Source organism: Leptinotarsa decemlineata, unplaced genomic scaffold (assembly GCF_025532065.1).
Source record: "Leptinotarsa decemlineata unplaced genomic scaffold, Ldec_3_MD MMD2_tig00026317_RagTag_RagTag, whole genome shotgun sequence".
Lineage (NCBI taxonomy): Eukaryota > Metazoa > Arthropoda > Insecta > Coleoptera > Chrysomelidae > Leptinotarsa > Leptinotarsa decemlineata.
In genome coordinates, this window is record NW_027412686.1 from 1,350,976 (window position 1) to 1,374,724 (window position 23,749).

Consider the following 23,749-nt stretch of genomic DNA (forward strand, 5'->3'; position numbering starts at 1 on the left):
CTCCATATTTTGACTTACCACATCTACTCATACAACAAAAATATTATAGTGAATAGTCACCATACATATACCGATGCATCTAAAACATCAGCAGAAGTAGCAACAGCCATTCTAACAAACGACCATTCAGAAAGCTTCAGACTACCAACAGTGACAACCATATATACAGGGAAATTATTTGCCAGTCTCTAGCTGCCACATCAGGACTAAAACAGAAATAATAGAATGTTCAAGTATATGCCACAGAAACAAACACACCAAATACAACAAACTCTAGTACTGCAGTTTCATCCTATATAGACATTTTCAAACTAATACGATTAAACTCTTATGAAACTAACAACTTACTTCCTTACTTGACCCATATCAATGTCATAAAATATATTTGAATGTAATTCAATGTATACTATATTACCACAGTTGCTAATAATCCAACGGATTGATGCGACTTCAAACATGAAATTTAAAAAAATGAAAAATAGTCAGCTCCTGTTAGCTTTATTTGAAAGTGTTTGACAATGGTTCTTGGTAAATGTTATAGGTTCGGACTTCCTTGTTCAAAATTATTTTAACAGATTGAAAATCTATAGAAATACAAATAAAATTGAGAAAAACATTGTTGAAAACATTGTAAATAATGGGACAGAAAATTCGGTTGAGTTCCATAAAACAGAAATGATGTCAAAAAAAAAAGAAAAAAAGGAAAATGAATCCATGATAGGTCAAACAATTAGTGAAATATCAATATACAATAAAAAAAATATAATGAAAGTACTAGTATATGAATGGCGAAGAAATGCCTGGTTTCAAACCAATTTACTTCACAATAGAAGAGAGACCTTTGCCAACTTGTTCAAATTTCTTATTCTACTTGCGTTTCATTCCATAGTCATAATTGTTTACAGTTTCTTGGGTTATAAAAGACACATGCCGAAACTTGTATGTATATTTGGAAGAACAGAATATATCTTCAGTTATCCTGAGATAGAAGTGGTCCCATGAAATATAAATTTCAAAATATTTCATTATTTGTTTTCAATTTTTCAGGGTATTCGTCCAATTCCTCCGAGTCATTCCATGATGGCACCAATACCAACCATGAGCCAAGTAAATCCCACTCCCAACCAAATGGGCCAGTCACTGTTATTCCACTGAGAAAGTGGGTGTTATGTTTTGTATGAATGTATGTACGCCATCCTTCAAATGTATATAATTTTGTCACTTGTAACAATCAAGGGTACAATAATGATAGTTATAGTTTTATTGTATCTATACAGTATCGATAAATTGATATAGAATGGCAGCAGATCAGGACATATCAAAGTGATATTCTATTGAATATATTTCTGTATATCTGCCGTATTTTAAATCAACTCGTATATATGAAAAAATTGTGATTATACTTCAACTGTTTTTTTGCCACTGCTTTTAGGGGCAGTTTCTTTTATTCTCATTTACTCCAGGTGTGATTATATATGAATAAAATGATGTAGTATATTACCATGTTTAAAAAACTTGTTTTGTTACTTTACTTCTCTTCTCATCACTCATCTGGATACGAAATACAATTGAATTGAATTTTAAGGAATGACCTGCAGTTATAAAAAAAGAGGTACAAGAACTTATTTGGAAATAGATTTCGTTGTCTCCAGACAGAAATTTTTTATGGCTATTTCAGCATTGTTTCCATTTATGTGAGGTCAAACCTTGAGAAGTGGTAGGTATATAAAAATTGGGTTGAAATGTTTTTTCCTGATTTTTTTTTAAATATGCCACCTAATTGTGGACGATCAATTTTTATTTTTCAGGGTTCATTTGTAATAATTGTAACTTTGGGTATGCTGCAACCAAAAAATTTTTTTGAGCACTGTCCGACTCGTATAGAATCATACTCTATTAATTGTTACTTAGGTCAATATACATTTGTGTTTTTACAATGTCAAAGAAATGAGGAATCATTACCTCAAAGAAGATATTTGGAAACAAATAAGAAAAAAATATTAGATGAATAAGTCTCTGGAATGACTTATTGAAGTATTTGTAATGTATTTTATGATCCTAAAATACTTCGAGAATGATTTTCTTGAATCACTACAAGGAGGTGCTGCTAAGAAGAATTGTTGACATTGCCATCTTTTAATTGGCCTGAATACTTTTAATACTTTCCTCAAAGAAAATGTGATGATATTTTGCAATATTTTTATTGGCCTAAATACTTTCAATATTTCCCTCAAAGATGATAGTGATAATACTCAATTCAGTTTTTGAATAACTTTTGGTTATCATTTGTAATTATTGTAGCATCTGAAAAATTTCCACTCTTTTTAACAATCAGTGATTTGCACTAGGTTTTAAATGACATTCTTTTATTGTACTCGTGATAAATCATCTATAAAGTTCGATGTCGACAGTGAGCATTTCAGTTATACTGATCCTCATATCACTATATATTAAGAGACTGATACCCAAAGTGGTGAAAAATATATAGTTCATTGAAATAACTTGATATCATTCAATTGAAAATGAAGTAAATGCAAATAATTTGACACTGGGATTTTGAATCTACTTTTTGAACTTTATATATTTTGGATTTGAGAAAATGAAAAATATTCATTACCTAATGATTGAGTTTCTAATAAAAACCGTTGGTAAATTTTCAATGATGTATTATACTTTTCATGTTCGAAAATGAGTGCCAAATAGAAAACAAACTTATATGAAAGCGTAGTGGGGCCACATGTTTTTATTATTCGTTTCTTGGAAATTACGACTTTGAAACTCGAAATTTTGAGGTTAAGGTCGAGAAATTTCGAGTTCAAAGTCGTAATTTCGAGATTGAAGTCGAAATTTCGAGAATCAATCTCGTAATTTCTAAGAAACAAATAATTAAAAATATGTGGCCCTTCTGCGCTTCTGTATAATTTCTAGTTAACAAGTCGAAATTCTGAAATCAAAGTAGAAATTTCCAGATTAAAGTAGAAATTTCGAAATCAAATCTTGACATTTTCGTTTTAAACTCGAAATCGTGACATTTAAACCCGAAATTAGGACTTCAAACTTGAAATTACGAGATGAAGTCGAAATTTCGAGTTAAAAAGTCGTGATTTCAAAAAATTTCGAAGTTAGGAGATTAAAGTCAAAATTTCGAGATTGAAGTCGAAATTTCGAGATCAATGTCAAAATTCCGACATTCAAGTAAAAATTTTGAGTTTCAAAGTCGTAATTTCCAAAAAAAAAAACGAATAATAAAAATATGTAGCGCTTTCATAGAATTATGGTTTTAAACTCAAGATTTCAACTTTAATTTCGTAATTTCAAAAAGCCATAATTTTGAAGTTTCTAGATTAAAGTCAAAATTTCGAATTCAAAGGTGTAATTTTGAAATTATGAGATTAAATTCGATATTTTGATATTCAAAATTGTGATTTCCAAGATACAAATAGTTATTTACTATCGTCATTGCCTTCTTATATCAAGTAACGTCAAGAATGTGTGAAAATGATTGTGCATAGTGAATTGTGATGTTTGTTTCTCACATTATAGAAAGTTTTGTATTTCCTAAACCATATCTTAAAGAAGTTTTCGATTCGAAGTAATTTCTGTTACTTCATGTACATTTGAAGAAAATTATCAATCTTCAATAAAGTCGCCCCGGAGCGCCAATTAATTTTTATTGTTGCTTTTATTTTTATCGTTGTTTTATAATTTCACAAATAAAAATGTTCAAGATAATTTATCTCACTTCTATCTCAAACTGTATAAATCGTTTTGTTTGAATCATTTGAAGCCTATTGACATGCACTCTCATATTTAAAAGGAATATAAAGTATTTTAAATTTTCATAACAAATATTTAGTGAAAATCATATAAAGATGTAATGAATATATCTGTTTCAATATCAGAATGATTTCAACTTGCTCTGCCTATGGGTTTTAATTTATGTAGAAAAAGATAATGAAATATGTATTTACTAAAATTATTTACATAGATGAGCAGAACTAAATTACATACCCATAATAAGTTTTAATTTTAAGCTAACTTTGAAACATTGGTTGATTCTCTTTCATTATTATAAAGAATGATTGAAATAATTCTCCGGTGACTTTTTATGAATTCAACATTTGTTTATAATCCCTCTCATTTTCTAGGAATTGATGACGAAATATTTTCATAGCATACATAGAGTGTGACAGAAATGAAAATTCCAGTACAATTTTTCTGTATGATACTCTATTTTGCTCCGTGGTGAGGTCACACAGACAAGTTGAATCGAAGTATCAAAAGTTTCTCGATTTAGAAATCTGTCTCGGTAAAGTCTCTGTTCAAAAACACAACCATTATGTGACAATGTATGAAGAACAGTCACTAATGTTTGAAAATTTTTGGTTGAGAATGGAGAGTCAATAGGCATGGAGATTTGTGAATACATTATAACTTTCATGCGAAATTGATTTCTTCAACTGAACTTTTCATCAAAAAAACAAATAGATTGACTCTCGTAACTTTTAAAGGTTTTTCTGATACAATTTCTTTTCTAAAATGTTGATTAGTTGTCAGAATCCAATCTTAACTCAACGGAGAAGGTATCAATTTTCTTCCTGAAGCTTTATTTCATATTTTTTGTTGTTCTTAGGACGATTTTACTATTTTTCATTTCTATTTCCAACCCTCTCCGGTTAGTCTTTTTACAATTCTTTTAAGTTTGTTGAGCATCATGAAAATTGATGTGTGAATGGTTATGAATATTTCTATTGATATTATATTTCCTCATATCATTTTCAGCATTTATTTAAATTCGGTATGTTTCACAAGTTTCCACATAATAAAGTCGAATGATTAATTCGTCATTCGAAATTTTTGACATTTACTCAGAAGCATTTTCACGAAAAATATTATTAGACTGGTCAAAATACAACATCAGTCAAAAGTGATTGGAATATGTCTTAATCAGTCTTCTTGAATATACAGAGTGAAGCATACTGTGAACTAGATTAATATTTTATTCTAAAACTTCATTTATTTTGTGTATTTGCATTCGAATGTTATACTCAAAGTAGTGAAGGTAATTATTAATGATATGCATTTAGATAATATTCTTTCTGCGTTTATTTGCTATATTTGATGTGAACAAATCGAAGAATTTGGGATAATTCCCTTCTCACTTTTTATTGATTATATTTTTTAATTTTCTGTCAAAAAAATCTTCATCAGAGCTAATTTTCCATACTCTCTAGATTATGGAAGCATTTACATTTATTTTATTCAAATATACACATCGGTTTCTAATTCTGCTTATTTATTTGAACATTTCTGAGTGAAACGTGATTTCTATTATGTTTGACAATAAAAAATTTCGAGAATGGTCCATTTTTACAGTAGCGGATATTAGAAAAAAATTGTTGAATTTATAACTGAGATTGTTAAGTGAAATGAAGATGTATTATATATTTTTAACTACCCATTTTGTAAAAGTTCTTATGCCATATTGTGATTAAATTGAAAGGTGTTTGTGACCACACTTTGCAGCACCAACTGTGTGTTGCACTATTCTTACATTTGTGTCGCTTGTTATATTTCTATAATATGGAAAGCTTTGTCTCATTATTTGTGTACAGACTCAAATCATCATATCAGTGTTCTCTGTGTTTATTTTATTTCTTTGCTTTGCTGTCGTAGAGAACCTTGTTAAACAACTTGTATAAATAAATTGATATCAGTAAGGTAACTCTTGTTTCAATTGATTCCATTCCTTATTTTCAGCTAACAAGGAATTGAGATAAATTATCAATTAGTTGAGGGGGTTTAAATTTTAAATTGGTTTCTACATCAAGAAGCGGTTGTCCTCATACAAACAACAACTCTTAAAACGGAAGCTTATACAAACTAGAGATTAACGAGGTATTTCCCTTCTACGTGAGGTTCGTAGAATATTGTAAAGATAGACATGCCTGGAATTGTTTCAATCAGGGAGCGTTTGAGTTCATACACTGCCTCGCTGCTATTTCCCCATCTCTGTTTGAAATGCTGGCGATGAATAATTATAAAAATCGAATTTTTTGCTTAACTTTTCATATGAACTGTATTGTCAAAATAGGTCATTGAAAAGGTGCATAGAAACCCTAATGTTTTCATCGATTCGCTTTTGTTTTGTCAAAAACTATTGACACAGATGAATCCAACTTTGTACATATGTTGATAGATGGTGCAAGAATAGAACATTGGTTACAATTGGAACATAACAATGAAAAGCTCTGCGTTGAATGTAGCAATAAAGAGATTTTTGAAAAATTTCAATATTTTCCATCAGTTGCAAATTATGCGTTTAGACGGACATTTTTGAAATACATTATCACTTATGAGTCATCAAAAACGAATGAATGCGAGTTTATGTGACGCTTGTCCACACTTCTCAATGAGCGAATGTATTTCAACAATGTCCGTCTCAACATTTAATTTTCCGCGATGTTGAATCGTACACTCGTCTCACTAATAAAATGGCTTTAACCGTTGGAAGCTGGTTGGAAGCAATCTGACTCTTGTTATGACATTTCCAATTAGTAACATGTTTAGGGTTGAATTGTCTTATTGTATGTAGTGATCTTCTACAATTTTATTTCAATTCCACTTTTATTCTATTGTTCTTATCAATTACTTGTTCAATTATTTAATTATTGTCTATTTTAGATGCTTTTTTGGTAAAAATAGGTTTTTCACTTCTTCATCATTGAACAAAAAATGTGGGAAACTTCCAAAGAATGGAAAAAAGAAAATGACTACAATAATTACTTCTATAAAAATATGTAGACCCTTCACAGAAGTTTTTTTCAGATACGATTTGGAAAAAGTTTCCCACTTTGTTTTTAATGATAGAAAGGTAGAAAGTCAATAATTTTTTCCAAAACAATATTTATAAATTCAATAAATTTCAGTTTGGAAAATAATTTTCGGAAGATATTTGAGAAAAATTAATTTATTGTATTACAGTCTTCATTAACGCAGTAAAATCCGATACAATGATTTTTCGAATTTTTGTCTATGCGTTTGTGCGCACTAATCCTTAAATCAATCAGGTGCACTTTTCACTAATGTATTGTGGTAATCATAACTTAACATTTGGTGTTTCATTCATTTCAATCGATACATAACTGAATTATAATACTGACCAGTTCATTTAGATCGAACTGTGATCAATGATATCGTTGGTTAAAGCATAAACGCCCCCTATTCTCAGTAAACCACTCTTATATCATTCAACAATGTGAGACTAGTTAGTTTACCACCCATACACAAACTATCCTGTTGATATTTATAAATCAAAAGATTCACTTTGAGCTGTTTTGATGAGGAGATTAAAAGTAGTTTCAGTTTATGATTCTAATGATTGAACTGCTTATTTATTAGTGTCGTGTTGAGTATTTTTTATAAGTCTTCAGCAATAAGTTTTTTAGATTTACTTAGGCTTGAATATGTTGTGATGATTTTTTGATATCACAATAAGCGCAGGGGAAAATTTCGATCTCTTTCATCATTTTTGACTAGCTCAGTGGGTTCAAACTCGGTTTCAGAATTCTAATCAACTCGTTCAGTATTGAACTCAAGCAAAATTCATTGACTGCCTCTCATCAGCTGCTTAAGCACTGCACTAGCTTTCTCATGGTCAAGAAATAATCCAAAAATGGAGTTGAAACTTCTGTTGTGAGTAATCCAAACTCAAAAATCCACAACCTGACGAATATAGGGGGAAGTGTGTAATTTCGGCTGTAAACTCTCAAGGAGATACATTATTTTGGCTTTCATATACGAGTGAGTACAGCTCCTGAAGAGTTCTTTCACATGCATTGAAAGTTTTACTCCATAAGTTATATGATATGACGTAAACATTTTGATAAAAATCAATGATAAAAATATCGTTTATTTGCAAAGTACTCAAAATATGTGAATGTATCTCAAATTATTATCTAGAGTACCTCTCACAAAGATGAAAGAGAATTGTTATCCAAATTTAAAAAATTCCAAAATGCATTTTAGACGCAAAACCCCCTCCCTTGTTCATTTTCAAACGTGATAAAATATCGGGGTTGAATAGAATTATTGATGTGGTTTTTACACTCTTTTGACATAACTTGAATAATAAAATTTTTGAAGTGACCTCAAAAGTGCAATATATTTATTGAAAATGGAACTATGGTCATGATATGAACTCTTGTTTGACAAATGTTGTTGCGAATCAGGCTATGATAATCACCGAAAAGCATACATAACGATAAGTAATTCAAGAGAGGATGATGGATAATTGGAAAACTTTTCAGAAATATCGATTCGCTAATTTTGCCGAATGAAACAAGTAAGAGAAAGCGGAAGTAATAGTGTCACCAAATTAAAATTTTGTCTCGTTAAATGAATAATCACATATCCGATTTGAAAGACCATAGTAAAATTGTGAGCCGCCACGAGACGCCTGGCAGATGTGAAACATCAATAATGATATTTTGTAACCCCTGTGATGAGTGTTGGGTACTGAAATGTGTATAAAAAATATGCAAAAACGTGGCTTCAGTATACTAGTAAACTCAAGAATCTTAGTTAATTATTACAATTTATTACTGAAGACTTTAAATTATAAATATCAATAAATAAATGTTTCAATATAAGTTGCACCATCATTAGAAAACTAGTTAATTAATAAATTTTTTGATGTTCGTAATGATAATAAATAAGAAAAACATTCGTGCGCTACTCGCTACCTATCAGCTGATTTTGAAATACAATTTTGTCAGTCTTCATGAAATTCATTTTTCAAACAAGTGTTTTACGGCATTATTTTTCATGTGAATGAAATTGTAATGAATAATGATTTATCTAAAAATATTTTATGCTACGAAAATTGTATGAATTTTATTTTCCAAGAGAGTAGATTTTACTTTTACTGACCCTTGAGATAAACCAAATATACGCGGTCATATAAGGTCACTGGAATAATGTATGCAGTTGAACTTATGTTGATTGTGTGCATCAATGCATTCATTAGGCTAAGTGACAACGGTAATGATGATTTTTAGTCATGCTGACATTTTGAATATCCTTTAATAAATTTGGGTCCTATGATATGATATGAAAAAATCTTCAAGAATATTTATTTTTGGGGAATTTGAGTACTTCCGTCGCAAAATACAAGACATTTTGGAAAAAGGGTTTGCTCACGGACAAATACAAAAAATAATAATTTATTTTTATCTATTATAATCGTATAAAACTCATGAGACCTGTGGAGATCGTCTTGTGGATTTACTGTTTTGCTAAACAAATTTCAACAATACTTAACAAACCTATATGCTTTATTAAGCATTTATCTTTTAAAAAACAAGACATATCGTACAATTACAGATACACAAATCAATTTTGATATTATTCGCTAGCACTTGAAGGAAAATTTCAAAATAAAATATCATTGGTCCTAAATTATAATTAGAAAAAATAAAAATGAGGCACATCAACATTTACTGAGGGTCTTGAGTTCATATTCTGACTTTACAACTTTTCATTCGACTTTTGAAAGGCTAATTTCAAAGTATATCTATGTATTTGTTTTGAAATTTTTGTAAGAAATATCATTTAATTTTTTTTTTGATGGAACTATATTTTGAAAAAGAAACTAGTGGTTGACATTTATTTTCATATTTTCACATTTCAATTTTTCGTGGAAATGGATATCAATCATCTGATCGTCAACAAACCCCTCGAACCTCAATCAGAACCTACGTCAATATATTTCCCAATCATGTGATATTTGATAAGTGAATGGTTCTCGCGAAATAAAATAAAAACCCTGTCCAATGTTTTCAGTTGTACCAGTCGCCATGTCTCTCCTAAGCGTGATAATTGCGTCTCTATTAGTGACTCTCACAGCAGCCAAGCCGTCTTTTACAGGGGACAATTGCACAATAACTGAGTTTTCTCAAGTCGAATCTGTTTCAGCGAAATGTACCAACATCATTGTGTCTAATCTGCAAGTTCCAGGTGGTGAAACGCTAGATTTTAAATTCAAGAAGCCAGGAGTTCATATTACTTTTGAAGGAAAAACCACGTTTGGGTACCAATTATGGAAAGGACCCCTTATCAGGATTCAGGGCGTAGGAATTACCGTTACAGGAGCACCTGGTGAGAATGAGAGTTTGATTAGTTTTCGATCTTGGTTGAGTTTTATTTCATTAGGGTCATACAAAATTTCATATAAGAAATTTTAGGCCAGTCAGACTTTTTCAGTTATACGAGGTTTGTTAAAAAAATTATATGAATTTTAATTTTTCTCAAAATATATTTATTTGTTCATCAATTTCTATTTTGTTCACTTCAAAGTAGCTCCTCTCAGAAATAATACACTTGTGCCAGCGTTTTTACCAATCCTCGAAGCAGTTCTGATTTGCACATTCTGGTATGTCCTTGAGCTCTCTCAGCTATTTGGTTTTTATTTCCTCAATCGTCACAAAACGCCGTCCTTTCATGGGTCTCTTCATGAGACATGATTGCATTGTTGTTTTTGGCCAAAAATCACGAAAAAACAATGACAAGTGAGCAGGTGAATTAGTACTTTTTATTGACCTTACAACCATATGGCAAGAACTTCTGATGATCTACGCCACGGAAATCGAAGAAAACAATGAGTAAAATCTTGACATTCATCGAACTTGGCGTGCTTTTTGGGCCTTGGCGCTCCTGGACTCTTACATTGGGACGATTGGACTTTGGCTTTGATGTTATAACCATATACCCATGATTCGTCACCAGTTATGACCTTTTTAAGTAAACATATATCGCCGTTGACGCCAACAATTCCTGAGCGATCTTCATGCGACGGTTTTATTAGTCAAAATTCAGTATGTTTGGAACGAACTCCGCTGCCACACGCTTCATGTCCAAAATATTCGAAAAAATGCATGGCATGTGCCAACGGATATGCTGACATTCTCAGCAACTTCTCTAATAGTGAATTGACTATTCTCCATAACAATTTTCTTCATTTTCTCAACATTTTCATTGGTTGTTAATGTGTTTGGGCGCCCAGGGCAAGCGTCGTCATTCACATCTTCTCGACCTTCTGTGAAAAGTTTGTACCTCAGAGTACAATTACCCTTTGCCACTGTCAACATTTGAAGTGTTTCTGAGTACTTCATTCAATTTTTTACACAAAATTCAAGTGAGACACTGGAAATGTGCCACTGGAAATGTGCCACATTTACAGTGTCTTTGATATTTTTTTTTTCGATGGTAGAAAATCGCCGAACACGCGAAAGACTTATGAGTTTTATGCCTCTTGCCAACAAACTGAACAAACTAAACAGCTGAATCTGTGAACATATATTCGAGACTAGTGTACCAACATGAAAAAATAAAAAAATCGCTAATAGAATGTACGTAGTCCACAAAATTTGAACATTCACCCTATTTTCTGAAAATACCTCCTATATGAACAATACAATTAAAGAGAAATGATGGCAGAAAAAAAAGGAAAAAAATTCAAAATGAATTATTTCTCGATGTTCCGGTTGTGGATACCAATAATCGAAGCTTTTATTTTCAATTTTTTTTATTCTTTCTTAATTTTTTTAAAATGCATTGTGAACTTCATTAATTAAATCTAACCTGATAAGTGATCGGACAAAGGTAATTATTTAGCTTATTCAACAGTGATTTGAATCAAATCTCAAATAAAGTTTGTGGAGATCAAATCGTAAGGTGTAGTTTATGAAATTACTATGGATCTTCATCAAGTAGCGGCCGAATCAATCAGAAAATAAACGTTCTGTTGTGAATTTTGGTAACGAACATACTAGGTAATTTTTTCACGATAAGCATTTGAATAGAGAGCCAATGAGTGATGAATTTACATCGAAATCAGGGCCGTCGCCACGGGGCGGGGGAGCCTCCCCCCCCTGCTTTTTCGACTTGGTTTTTCTGTTCGCTACGGCCCTGATCAAAATAAAATATTTTCAACGAGACGGTACCCCTCCTCATAATGCAGCAGTGGGAAGGGTACATTCAGATGCTATATTTCCAATAAAATGGATTGGAAACAATGGACCAATAGCCTGGCCAGCTTGATTCGCAGACCCTCACTCCTTCAGATTTTTTGTCTGGTGATATATAAAAGATAAATATTTTACACCTAGTACGAATATCGACCATCTAAAACAAAAAATATTTCTTAAATTCAATATAGTTTGTCATGTAAAATTCATTTGTGTATTGGTTTTATTTTCCCTTAAAAATTCATAATAAAATATATTGCTTTTCTGTTTAATTTTTGTCACTGATGATGCTATAAATTTTAAATAAAACGCTATGAAAATATCAAGTGTGATATATCAATGAATTGTGATTTCATCGCTTTTATATTTGTAATAAGAGGGAAAGGTCTGAATTTGGATGGTAGACATATTCTATTCTATTCGTAAAAATCCAAAAACAGCATTTTTAGTTTTTCCTATATAACTCAAGATGGGCAAAAGGCCCCGTCAATTTTCTTTTACCATTGTACTGTTACATGATAGTTCCATTTTTTTTTTATTTAATCGTCTTCATATCTGTTACAGTTTAGAACAGTGGTCGCCAACCTGTCGATCGCGAGCTACCGGTAGCTCGCGGAGGCAATTCTGGTAGCTCTCACAACGATTTTAATTTAAAAAATACAAACTGCAAAAATCAGAGAAGCTTTCGAAAATTCCACAAAAAAATCTAATTGTCATAATATTAAACATAAACAGCGGCAACGTTGCGGTGAGCGATCTGCCGCTGACGCCATCAAGCTAGAATCAGCTAGAACCGACCAGCCGGACCAGCGCGTTAGTGTTCGAGAACGATCTGGATTGCTTTGAACGGGATAAATACGCTCGGCGCGGCGACATTGCGCTTAGTTTAAAACTGAACGCGTAACCAACGTCCAACAATTGGGTTAGTAGAGAACAACAAAAATAATATTATAGCAAGCAGTTGTATTAAGGTAAAGACATACCACTTTCATTCGGAATGGGAAGAACAATACTTTTTTACAGAAGTTAAAGATAAAAATGTGTGTTTGTTATGTAATACTTCGGTCTCCGTTGCTAAAAAAGGAAATATTGAGAGACATCATAAAACTATACATTCTAATTTTGAAAAATCATTCCCACTACATTCTGCCGCCAGAAAGGAGAAACTGAAACAGTTAAAAAAGCAGTTAATTGGACAACAATCAATATTTTTTAGAACACTCGACAAGAATAAGGCTGCAACTGAAGCATCGTACCGTGTGTCCCAGATAATTGCACAAAAAAAGAAACCTTATGAAGACGGGGAAATGATAAAACAGGCGTTTTTAGAAGCTGCTGATTCGTTATTTGCCAACTTTAGAAATAAAGACGAGATAGTTTCAGCTATAAAATCTATGCAACTTTCTGCTAATACAGTGATGAGACGTGTAGAAGTAATGAGCAATGATATTTTTTTACAGTTAAGAACTGACTTAGATAACTGTGTTTATTTTTCACTTCAACTGGATGAATCAACAGATGTCGTTGACACTGCCCAGATGGCCGTGTTCGTCAGGATGGTTTTTAGTGATTTTACGATTAAAGAAGATCTTTTGAAGTTCATTCCACTGAAAGGACACACTACTGGACATGAGTTGTTTTCTCATTTAAAAAATATTATTTCTTCCGAGAAAATTCCAATATCGAAAATGGTAGGCTTGACAACCGATGGCGCTCCAGCTATGGTGGGTTGTGATAAGGGTCTGGTGGCGTTATGTCGTAAAGATGAAACTTTTCCGCAATTTCTCTGTTACCACTGCATTATCCATCAGCAAGCATTATGTGGAAATTTCCTGAAACTAAACAACGTTATGAAACTGGTGGTAAAAATTGTGAACAAGATTAGAGCTCAAGCGTTACAAAGAAGATTATTCAGAACCTTGGCCGATGAAGTTGACTGTCAATACGGGGACCTACTCCTTCACTCTGAAGTCCGATGGTTAAGTAGATGACGGGGGCTGAAACTTTTTAATGATGTCCTATCTGGCATAGTTCAATTTTTCAAACAACGCGATGAACCGACTCCGGAACTAGAAAATTCAATCTGGCTTAGAGATTTTGGTTTTCTCGTGGACATTACAGAGAAATTAAACGAACTTAATTTGCAGCTTCAGGGTAGAGACAAAGAACTATCGGAAATGATTTCTGATATAAAAGCATTTATCAAAAAGCTGGAGTTTTGGGAACAAAACCTAATTAACAGCGATGCCAAGCATTTTCCTATCCTTTCAGAAAAAATATCTCAAGATCCATTAGAACCCTATGACAACAAATATCATGTAGAAATATTTTTCTACCCTGAAGAATAACTTCAGAAATCGTTTTAAGGATTTCAATGAAATGGCTTTAGTAGCGCAGTTTGTTGTTTCACCCTTTATGGAAATTGATATCCAACAGTTTGCAACTTGTGTTATGCAGAACTTTGGCGAAGACATCGCTGCAACAGAAATGAATTAGCCTTAAAATCGTTAGTCTCAAGTACTGAATGTATCTGGCCTATTGTTAGTTATTGTTGTTAGTTATTTCATTACTCTTTTTTATTCAAATAACAATTTTATTCATGTAACATTTTAAATCAAGTGTCATTTAAAATAGAACAAATTTTGGGAACAATCGTTTTTAATGTGTCGAACAAATGCATGAATCAATTAAATTCAAACAAATACATTGTTAGTTGAATAAATTGAGGAATGAATATTTGTGACAATAAGAAGTAAAACGGCGTTCCATATGTATCACCTGAATGCAACAGTCAAAATAATTCATTTTTACAAAATACCAATAGAAAGTAAACCGGCGTGCCACGCCGTTTTACTTTTTATTAATATTCCTTTGAAATGATCTGAATTATTTTGTTTGTTGAATTTCAGTGATACATGAATTAAATTGATTGTTGATAATTTTTATTCGGCGTCACGGTTGAACGGCGTGTTGTCGTACTATAAATGAACTAGCATGTTGCCATATGTAACAATTGAAGTTCTTGATAAATCCGCTCGATACCAGCGCCGAATTAAAATTATCAACAATCGTTTTAAATGTATCTTTCAAATACAACAAACTTTTTAAATCATCAAAAAAATTAATTTTTTGTCAGAAATTAGCTTTTCAAAAAGACTGATGAAATAAAATGATACTTGCTTGAGAATGTTTTGCACAAAAGTTGTAACCAAATTTTAAATTGAATGCATTAAAGTGAATGTTGCAAATATTGTACACTTTCAATAAAATTGAAATATAACAATCTTTATTATTCATAGAAAAATATTTAGTATGGAAAGTTACTTTGCTATATTTTCAGACAAACGAAAGTCTATTTTTATTACCAACAATGTTTCATGGAAAAACTTTGACAGTCATTCAAATATATTCATTGAAATTGTATTCCCAAACTTACTTTTAGACAGTGAATTTAAAGTTTCATTGTAATTCAACAGTCATATAAATAACTAACATTTTATTGAAAGGTCAAAATTATATGCGGAATTGAAACGTTTGTTGAATAATCTCGAATAATACATTCCATTGATTGTTGAATTAAAATGTTGGTTTATTGCTGAGTTGAACTATATGTATATAGATTATTTTTCAGCATAATATATAATAAATTGGCGTTCCATTTTCCAATACTCTAAAACAATATTTTTCTTCGGAATCATTAAAAGCTTCAAGTTATTTCATTACTCTTTTTTATTCAAATAACAATTTTATTCATGTAACATTTTAAATCAAGTGTCATTTAAAATAGAACAAATTTTGCGAACAATCGTTTTTAATGTGTCGAACAAATGTATGAGTCAATTAAATTCAAACAAATAAATTGTTAGTTGAATAAATTGAGGAATGAATATTTGTGACAATAAAAAGTAAAACGGCGTTCCATACGTGTGGGTAGCTCGCTGTTTATTCCAAAATTAACAAAGTAGCTCAACACATTGAAGAGGTTGGCGACCACTGGTTTAGAATATAACGATGTTATCACATCAGAAAAAAACGACTTGTATATCCATGTCATTCTAATTTCCATAATAATTAAAACTTATCAATTCCTAGGTTCTGTACTTGATGGACAAGGTGCTCTTTATTGGGAGGGCAAAAACGGAAAAAAGACTAAACCTAAATTTTTCAAAATAAAGGTTAAAGAAGGATCAGTGTTCAAGGATATACACTTACTGAATTGCCCTGTTCATTGTGTATCCGTAAGTATGTCCGACCACGTAACCCTATCAGGATGGAACATCGATGTTTCTGCAGGAGACAAGGTAAGTAACATTTTCTGTAAGCACCTATGTAAACTTCGATTATGAATAGAATAGAAATTTATTTATATTTGACAATTCTACAAATATGATACAAAACAGAATTTTCATTAGACTAATCGTGAAATAGGTATAAATATGCATAGGTAAAATACAAAGTTTATATGTACAGACTGAATATGTATGAGAATAAAATAAAACTATATTTCTCAGAAACTTGAAAATTCATCAACAGAGTAAAACTCATTAGCTGAAAGATAATTCAATGAAGCTGTTCATTCTTGAAACTGTATGTTTGGTGCACAAACATAAAACAGACTTTGACTTTATTTCGTCTCCTTATGCTACTCGTAATCGCATTTTTAATATAAGACTTCCTATACCTAACTCAACATTAATCAAGGATTCCGTTTTTTATAATGGTCGAAAATTATTCAATCACTTACCAGTAGATATAAGGTCTCCAAATCTGACCAACGTACAATTCAAGAAAGCAGTTAGAAATTTGCTAGCTGATAGACCCTATTATAGCTTGCAAGAGTATTTTAATAAATCATTTTAAAACCTGTATTCCATTTTATATTTATTTTGATTGTATTTGTACCTGTTTTATTCAAACCTTTATTAATTGCCAGTTTTTATCTATACACCATTAGTTATGCTTATATTTATACCTACAAATATATTTTGATTGATTAATGGTCAGAACGTTGATTATTGGTTTCTGGAATACTCAATCTCTCTCAGGAACTTCGTATGTGGTTCTTGAATTAGGAAAGATTCATTCATACTTCGAAATCGATATCACTTCATTTTTCTTAAGCAATATGATGTGTTTTCATTACTGTTTCACTCCCAATTGAACATCGTGAGAGCCGTAAGTCATCTGGAAATTTTACGATATGGAAAAACCTCCATGGAAGTATTGGAGGTCTATGAATCACCATATCTCAAGTACTTGGGGAAACTGTGGTACATAGAATAATTATCAGGGCTGTAATGAAATAATAATTTATTTGTACATCATCAAATTACTGAAACTTTCGGGAACATTTCACGATTTAACATATAGACATCACCAATCAAAAACATGCTTGAAAAATACAATCACTTATAATTTCAAAGTTGAGTGTGCCCCAAGTCTGACGACACCCTATAAAAATCAATTATTATATTCTGATAGTAGGACAAAGGTTCCTATGACAAAGTGTAAATATATTTTCAATTATTTATATACGTGTAGGACAGTTCATTACCAAAATTCTGATCCAATTCAACACACACACAATTTAACACTAATGTAGTGAAGCAATTTATCTTAATATTTTTTTCATTTTCATCTAAAAACATATTCTAAAACATTTTTTAATGTTTGTTTGAAGCTATTCGGACTTTCATTGTCTAAAAGAGTATTGAAAGATTTGAAATCCAAGAGAAAAATAAAAAAATGGAATATTAAAGGTATTGAAAATATCGAAAATACTTGGACAGTAATATTCCGATGAGTTATTTGAAAAAAATATATATTTCTTCAAGGTTGACATTCAGAAATAAAAAAAAAATAATAAAGTAATTGTGACCTGAAATAGAAATTAATTAATGAATGAGTTGAACGATGAGTGAAATGATAATACACGAATATTGAGAAATGAAAAATGCAAACAATGAGAAAAATGTTTTGGATGGTTTCCGTATTTTGCCGTGGTCTTCTTTGATTATAATCTCCAAACGTTTCGACTGCAACTGCGGCAGTCATCCTCAGTAGGGTTGTTGAAGTACTCTTCTTGACGTGCCACTGAAGATAACTGCCACAGTTGCAGTCGAAAGGTCTGAAGATTATAACAAAAGAAGACCACGGCAAAACCCGGAAACCATTTTAAACATTGACGCCAGCCGTTAAAGCCTACATTCCTATAATGAGAAAAAAATTCAAAACTGAACTACTTTACGACGTTTAGATTGTTAGTATCCGGAATCGCCTTCGGATGATAACTCAGTCACCTTAAAAAAATTTTATTTCAGCTTTCAAACTTATGAACACTCTTTCAGAAATCGGACATCAGAGCTCCAAACTCTGTCAAAATTTAAGATATTACGGCCCGATTCTGTGATACTTTCTCAATATCTGTAGTTTTGGATCACACTTTTCGGACAGTAAATGAACAAAACTGAGTTTAACAAATCCAGCAACACTATTCTTCCCACATAGGTATTAACTGAGAAAACAAAAATATCGATTTACTGATTCATTGTTTGAATAATTTCCCAGTTTTTGAAGGTGTTTTTTTGTAATACTCCTAATCATTCTAGGATGAGCTAGGACACAATACCGATGGATTCGACATCTCTGAAACTAACAATATACTAATCGAAAACGCAATTGTCCAGAATCAGGACGATTGTGTCGCCGTAAATCAAGGTTTCAACATGACATTCAGGAATTTGGAGTGTATTGGAGGTCACGGACTCAGTCTTTCTGTCGGTATGAGCCACGAGGTGATCAAAAATACGGTGGCTAACGTCACTTTTAGAGACTCGATAGTCAAAAATTCGAGAAACGGTATTCACGTTAAAACTCATACTAACTCTGGAGAAGGACTCATCAGGGACATAACATACAAAAACATTGAGATGACAGGTAAATAACTCGAAGGTTTTATATATGTTATGTCTTAGAATTTAGTAGGTTTCCCTATGTAATTTGGCTTCTTGTGACCAGAAATTGCTACGAGGTAACGATATTCAATTATTGTGGAAAAATGATCCAGGTTTAAGATGATGACGTTTTCATTCCTAAAAATTAAGTTTGCGGTACCATACGGCTCAGTACTCTCTTTTCATTACATAAGTCGATAAGTTGTTTAATCGCAGATACGCATAGAAGACATAGTAGATGAGGCGAAACACAAATCTATTCAAAATTTGTTTCATGATTTGATTCATAGTGAATGAAGATATTTTATCCAATGCATCCCGCGAAGATTTATTGTGGCTAACACGTAATCAAACTCGACCAAATGAATCCAGTTTCTTGACGAAATCGATTACTTTATTTGGCAAGTGATCTTTCAGGTGAGCAGATACAGAGTCGGTGCTCTAGTTCCAGTGCCTAAATTTTTTTGTGAAGAATAACACATTTTAAAGTTGACAGTACATGATACACTTTCCTCTATGTTCTGACCTTCCCAGGTCGCAATGTGCAGCACTTAATTTTCACCTGGCAGTCATAATGAAAAAACTGAAGAGATTCCAGTTTATTGATCACTATTAAGGTTGTCGGATATTCAAGGTGCAAGATTTACACCTTAATGAACACAGCAACCTTCCCTTATGAGATCATCTTTGAGTCAGCTATATCCGACGATATATTAGATCTAGCCATGTAGGGCTTTTCGCCTCTAATTTTGGGTAAATCATCAGTTGAGCTTCAGCGTTTGCTGACTTGCTCATGAAAAGTTTGTTTCCCCTCCTGATGCAAATTCTGCTTCTCCGGCTGCTGAGTTTTTTGCGAGGCAGTTTCATGACATCCTGCTCTGAAAAAGCGATAAGTCGCTTTCAGGCTGCACCACCTAGGTTTGTTAATAGGATCAAGAGTTGATCTTGCTCTTGATCCGATTATCCGATGCTACAGGGAGGATAGTTGGGGTCGTTTAGTTGATGATCATCTCATTTGTAAACTCAGGATTGAATTATTTACTACTACTACTACTACTACTACTACTACTACTACTACTACTACTACTACTACTACTACTACTACTACTACTACTACTACTACTACTACTACTACTACTACTACTACTACTACTACTACTACTACTACTACTACTACTACTACTACTACTACTACTACTACTACTACTACTACTACACCACCACCACCACCACTACTACTACTACTACTACCACTACCACTACCACTACTACTACTACCACTTCTACTACTACTACTACTACTACAACTACTACTACTACTACTACTTGATTACTTCATGAGTTTTAAAGGTTAGTCACGGCAGAGACCCTCATTACCGTGACGAGCCTTTCTACGACGAGAACCCGCACTGCTTGCCAAAACCTACATCATATATTGACAGGGTGAATTAGATTTCGAGAAAAAGCTTTTTGACTCTCTTCTTTATACAAAAAATTTGAAAAACTTCCAGAGGAAGAAATAATTAAGTTCAAAATTACCTGTTTACAAAGATGGGTTGATTATGCATAGAGGTTACTTTCAGATACAAACTAGAAGAAAAATCATTCTCAACTACTTTCCCAATATTTGTTATGGAATTGGAACAAATATCAATAATAAGAACGTTACACAATATATGAAAGAGTATTGATATTTAATTTCACTTTCATGGAAAACTATCATCCTCAGTGGTGTACTTCAAAGATTCTAAACAAGAAACTAACCTTAACACTTTGGACAACATTACACGACGAAGCACTCATTTCTTTCATAACATAACTACTTTATGTTCCCGGAAGAGACGAATTTACTCATGTCACAATGACATACATTTCGATTGTTCCATTTAATCCCAGTCATGGGAATCTTGTTTAATCTGAACGAGGTGTGTTTTTCCGAAGGAATTAATTTTTTGTACTTCATTATATTTTCATAAGAACATAGATACTTCACCAGGATATTTTCATAATTATTAAGTAAGAAATAAAAACATGCCTAGGAAAATAGCAAATAAAACTCGGCTTATAACAGATGGAGAGACAGATAGCACTTACTCATATTGATAATATATGTGTCAGATTGGGATTAGGTTAGGTTAGGTCAGGTTGAGTTAGGTTGGGTTAGGTTAGATTAAATTAGGTTGGGTTGGGTGAGGTTAGGTTGGGTTAGGTTATTCTTACATATAATAGTTTAAAAAATTTGCATTAAATACTGCTCTTAATCAATAATTTTTTTTTGAAGTATTCAAGAGACCTAATGGTTTCAACACTCATACTTATCTCGCTTTTCCATGATTGATATCTTCTTGGGTTGCTCTGTTTCTATTGTAAGTCCCTTTTGGGGTGTTCACAGTTCTGAAGCAACCATTGAAAGACCAAATGTTTTGACTTATGTAAAAGCTCTTTCAACGAAGATGTTATTGTTTTGAAAAACATGTTTCGCGGTTTTTGTAGACTATCAAAAATATCACAATAGTATTTTTTTAAAACCTAAAAAATATTCATTAGATAATCGTCATTTCCATCACACATTTCAAGAATGCCCCTACGGGTGTTTTAACCCTGAGATCCTACTCTTATTAATAAGTAAAAATATTTGGTTTTTCAATGAGTGCTCCAAAAACGGGGTACACACTACTAAGGACTAACAACAAAAGCAGGACAGCCATGATGGAACCAATCATGGAAGAGCGATATGTTTTCTTTTATATTTTGAAGTAAAACGAGTGTTACGTTTCTTTTTTCAACTTCAAGTGAAAAGTTCACAATAACATGTTATGTAAATGTGTTGTAATGAATTCTCATGAAAAATCGGCCAGTTCCATCGCATGTTTGATATTTAGTAATTTTTTAGGAATCTGGAGATACGGAGTAAATGTAGAACAAGACTACAAGAACGGAAAATCCACTGGAAATGCAACAAATAACATCCCTATCAGGGGACTAACATTGACTAACGTTAACGGACAGTTAACAGGACCAGAGTCAGTACCGGTTTACATACTTTGTGGATCTGAAGGATGTGAAAACTTCGAATGGTCCGAAGTTTCGTTCCGTGGTGCTTCAAATCCAAGTTCTTGTAATTATGAACCTCGCGGTTTTCATTGCCCAAAATAATTAAGTTTCTAATAAATATTGAATAAAAGTTACATTGACTGTTTTATTTTTCACTGGATTTTATGAATTTTATTACCAAGATAGCTCTGGCTCGGATAAGTTGAAAATTGGTGAACATTAATTTTTCTTTCAACCATCAGGACTTCAAAAGATCAGTTGTCACACCTATTCATAAAAAAATTATCAAAAAAACTATCGAATTACACACCAATTTAATTAATTGCGTCGTTTGCCAAATGTTTTGAGAAAGGTTCAAATGCAAGACTTTCTGAGTCAGGGGTCGGCAAGTAGTTTTAGGTTGGGTCCGGATACTGTGGGAAAATTTTGATGAAGTCCAGAAAAAACAACTGATAAAAATTAAGTTCTACCTATGTATTATTTTGGTTTCAAATCAAATTCTGAATTATAAATCACAAGACCTAAAATTGATGTGAGAAATTACATTGACGGTCTTGAGCCAGTTTTTTATGGTTTGTTTCTCGAGAGGAACAACAAATTCGAAATGTGTCTTCTAGGTGAGCGTTCGTTAATCTCGAACGATATTTGTTTTTCAAAAAATTCATCTTTGATGATGATGATGTTTCACATACGTATGCCGATCCAAACTTAGTGGCCAAGTTTATAGCTATGGCGATTTAAGAAACGAATAGCTGGCCCATCTCTGCAAAGTCTTGGAATATTGTAGCAAATTCGTTCCTAAGATCGGCGAGAAATTTTACAAACACTGCAATGTCTTCTTCAGGGTTCTTTTTATGTTCAAGAATTGTCGAAAAATGAATAAATTCTTGTCTTGCAACGTCTTTTTCAAAGATATCCAGCTTGCAACAAAAAGCAGACACGCTTTGTATCAGATTACATAATAATTTTCTATTTTCTTGTAATTCTGTGTTGAGCGCATATTACGCTTGTTTGTTGTGAAATCAAAGTGTTTTCTGCCTCCTTCTGTATCTAAATTTTGCAAGAAGAAGGTTACTTTTTTTATCAGCCGGAAACGTTCAATAACTTGACCTTTACTCAGCCAACGAACATGGTTGTGTCAAAATACGCTGAATCACATTCGAAAGAAACTACTAGAAATGTCGGTGCTGAAGAGCAGCAGAATGAGATCTCAAAAAATTATTCAACGTGACCAAGATGTTCATCACTTCTTTCACTGTAGCACTAAGTGTTATCCCCGATTTTCTTTACTACACCCTTTTCTCTGCCAATCATTGCTGGGCACCCGTCGGTTGAAAGCGACACCATTTTATATCATTTTATATCAGTACCTCTAGTGTTACCTTTCAACGGCGATATTGCTAGCAACTCTTTCCTAAAAATCTGACACTAAATATCAAGAAAACTTACGAAAATAGATATTTGTTCATCATCAACGATGTCACATGATTCATCAAGTGTTATGGCGTAGCAAGGTGCCTTTTGCAAGAGTTCAAGAAGAATGTTTTTAATATCAGTAGCTAAAATTTTCGTTTTTCGTGTATTACTTCTCGCTGATAATGCAATACTTTGAAATGCAGCGACATTTTTTTTTCTTCAAAGTGCCGAGACTACTTTCAACATACATTCCTTTACCATCTTAGAATTTGAAAATGATTTCTGGTGTTTATTGAGCGT

At 32.3% G+C, this 23,749-nt stretch overlaps 2 protein-coding genes across 3 annotated transcripts in view; both read left to right on the forward strand.

The window, feature by feature from the left end:
- The window catches only part of LOC111510853 (phosphatidylinositol-binding clathrin assembly protein LAP), a 131,369-nt gene extending 125,644 nt beyond the window's left edge, over positions 1–5,725 (forward strand). For both annotated transcript variants that reach the window (XM_074181900.1, XM_074181901.1), the window contains one exon: positions 1,048–5,725. In XM_074181900.1, the coding sequence (XP_074038001.1) occupies positions 1,048–1,155 (108 nt within the window). In that variant the 3' untranslated portion in view covers positions 1,156–5,725. The remainder of the gene's footprint in view (positions 1–1,047) is intronic.
- Positions 5,726–9,818: 4,093 nt separating this feature from the next.
- LOC111510852 (polygalacturonase) lies at positions 9,819–22,167 on the forward strand. Its single transcript, XM_023166806.2, has 4 exons — positions 9,819–10,158; positions 16,119–16,327; positions 18,635–18,962; positions 21,873–22,167. Exons 1-4 carry the CDS (start codon positions 9,834–9,836, stop codon positions 22,133–22,135), a joined length of 1,125 nt encoding a protein of 374 aa, XP_023022574.1. The 5' UTR covers positions 9,819–9,833; the 3' UTR covers positions 22,136–22,167.
- The last annotated feature ends 1,582 nt before the right edge of the window (positions 22,168–23,749 follow it).